Below are 2,500 nucleotides of genomic sequence, written 5' to 3' on the forward strand. Positions count from 1 at the left end.
CTCCGGCTCTCACCCCGCTGGAGGCCTCCCTGTCGCCCTTCGAGCGCCTGGTGCTCCCCCACCTAGCTAGAGTCGGGGTGCAGGGTAAACGAGGGCGGGTCCAGCCCCTCATCCTGCCCCCTCACTGCGAGCCCTGCCTGGAGCTGCTCCTGCAGACGCGGACAGATGTGGGAGTGGACCCTGCAAACCCGTACGTGTTTGCCAGGCCGTACCACTCCCCCGCCACGCCGCTCCGAGGCACCGACCTCCTCCGCAGCCTGGCCCGCTCCAGCGGCACGCGCAACCCCCGCGCCCTGACCCAGACCCGGGTGCGGCGCCAGGTGGCCATCCTGACCCAGCTGCTGCTGCTGGGAGAGGGAGAGGAGCCCGGGCAGCCTGGAGGCAGCGCCGTGGAGAGGCTGGAGCACTTCCTGGAGAGGGAATACCATGTGACTCAGTGCTGCTCCGGGATTGGCCAGGACCCGGGCCTGATGGGCAGAGTGGGTCGCGTGGTGCTGTGTGGAGAGAGGGACGGAGTGCTGTTCAGAGGAATGAGCCTGCACCACATCTGCCTGGAGCTGGACGGTGAGATAGATGGATGGATGAATGAATGAGTGGATGAATTAAAAAATGTCTCTATCAGCGCCCACTTTCTTTTCCCTATGTGCTCAAGCGCCTCCTGCCTTGAAAAGAGTTGCTCCCCCCCTCCTGCTCATCATGTGTATGTGTGTGCGTGTCTCTATGAGCGCCCCCTCCTGCTCATCATGTGTATGTGTGTGCGTGTCTCTATGAGCGCCCCCTCCTGCTCATCATGTGTATGTGTGTGCGTGTCTCTATGAGCGCCCCCTCCTGCTCATCATGTGTATGTGTGTTGCGTGTCTCTATGAGCTCCCCCTCCTGCTCATCATGTGTATGTGTGTGCGTGTCTCTATGAGCGCCCCCTCCTGCTCATCATGTGTATGTGTGTTGCGTGTCTCTATGAGCGCCCCCTCCTGCTCATCATGTGTATGTGTGTTGCGTGTCTCTATGAGCGCCCCCTCCTGCTCATCATGTGTATGTGTGTTGCGTGTCTCTATGAGCGCCCCCTCCTGCTCATCATGTGTATGTGTGTGCGTGGGAAGTGTTTGAGAGCTGTAGAAGCAACAGTTTCCGCTCTGACAGGTGGACAACTCTCTCCCTTTGCCTCCCTCTCTCCAGTGATGTCAGGAAACTCTGCAGACTCGTATTCGGAGTGCGAGTCTGATGGGGAGCAGGTGAAGGAGAAGCCCGAGCCGCCCGCCCCTGCCACCCCTCCCCCTCCCCCTCCCCCTCCTGCCCCAACACCCACCCCCACCCTGCTGTTTGTCAGGAAGGGCAAGAACAACGGGCGTGTGGGGCGACCCAAGAAGATCCCCAAGACCCAGCCACCCGCTGCGCCTGCTCCCCCTCCCCCTACGCACACCAGCCGCAGGAGAAGCTCCAGTCAGCCCCGATCAGGTTCGTGATCTGCATATTCACTGAGTTCAGTATGCCAAATGTTCATCGCAAATGTGTGTGAGCGAATGAGAGCAGGAATATGGCTGTAAGATATTATGATCACCCAGAATTGTGAGTTTTGCTGTATGTGTGTGTGCGTGCAATGCATGCGTGTGTGTGCGTGTGTGGCGCTCATGTGTCTTCTAAAACTCCCTTCTTCTCCCTCCCACGCTCTCAGGAAAGCGCGGCGTCCTGAAGCGTCCTTGGTCGGAGGCGGAGCGCGCGGCGGTGGAGGAGCACCTGACCCGGAACATCGCCGAGCTCCGCGTCCCCGCCAAGGCCGACTGTGAGCGCTGCCTGCAGCAGTGCCCCCTGCTGGTCAGCAACCACCGCGACTGGCGAGCCATCAAGTTCTACTGCCACAACCGCATCCAACTGCTGAAGAAGAACCAGCGGCGTGACAGCGATCCCCTCCCCCTGCCCCTCCTCAGCGTCTGCTGAGAGGTGGTTGGCGTTGTGCGGGGCGTGGCGGTGGAGAAAAACCTAGTGGATGTCTGGTATAGTGCAGTTGATCAGAGCAGGTTCTCAAATGGCACCCTGTTGCCCAAGAAACGCACTCATTTTGACAGTCGTAAATTTCGCTCTCCTCCACTTGTATTGCGGTCGTTTTTGACATGGCTTCTAATTTGACACCTGTTTGCAGTTTGTGTTGAGCCACACAAGAACTGAAATTTCAATGATCTTTTACTGCACTACATCGAGGTCTTAACATTACACTAGTCTTCATGGTGCTCCTGTATTAAGTGTTATGCTTTAGGTTTTTGTCAAAAGCAGTGCGCTTGGAAGGGTGCCATTTGAGACACGCCTTGGGGGACTTTAGAGACCATAGCACTGGCCACAGCCTGTGTTGTATTGTATATGGACTTTTATATTTCCTTCCAAAACTGATACACTAAATTCATATGTAAACAAGGGAGGCAAACTAGTCCTACAGTGTTGTTGTATGAACGTTGTGGAGTGGCACTAGTGTTTTATGGACTTGGAGACGTTAATAGGACAAATGGCC

General features: G+C 56.9%; 1 protein-coding gene across 1 annotated transcript in view; it reads left to right on the plus strand.

The window, feature by feature from the left end:
• Positions 1-2,500, plus strand: part of LOC310775079 (uncharacterized protein) — a 26,688-nt gene that overhangs the window by 23,050 nt on the left and 1,138 nt on the right. Inside the window, exons 7-9 of the mRNA XM_083635170.1 lie at positions 1-564; positions 1,177-1,455; positions 1,673-2,500. The exon at positions 1-564 is cut by the window's left edge and continues 266 nt beyond it; the exon at positions 1,673-2,500 is cut by the window's right edge and continues 1,138 nt beyond it. Of these exons, the coding sequence (XP_083491296.1) occupies positions 1-564; positions 1,177-1,455; positions 1,673-1,935 (1,106 nt within the window). The 3' untranslated portion in view covers positions 1,936-2,500. The remainder of the gene's footprint in view (positions 565-1,176; positions 1,456-1,672) is intronic.

This window comes from Poromitra crassiceps (assembly GCF_964638095.1).
Source record: "Poromitra crassiceps genome assembly, chromosome: 4".
Taxonomy (NCBI): Eukaryota; Metazoa; Chordata; class Actinopteri; order Beryciformes; family Melamphaidae; genus Poromitra; species Poromitra crassiceps.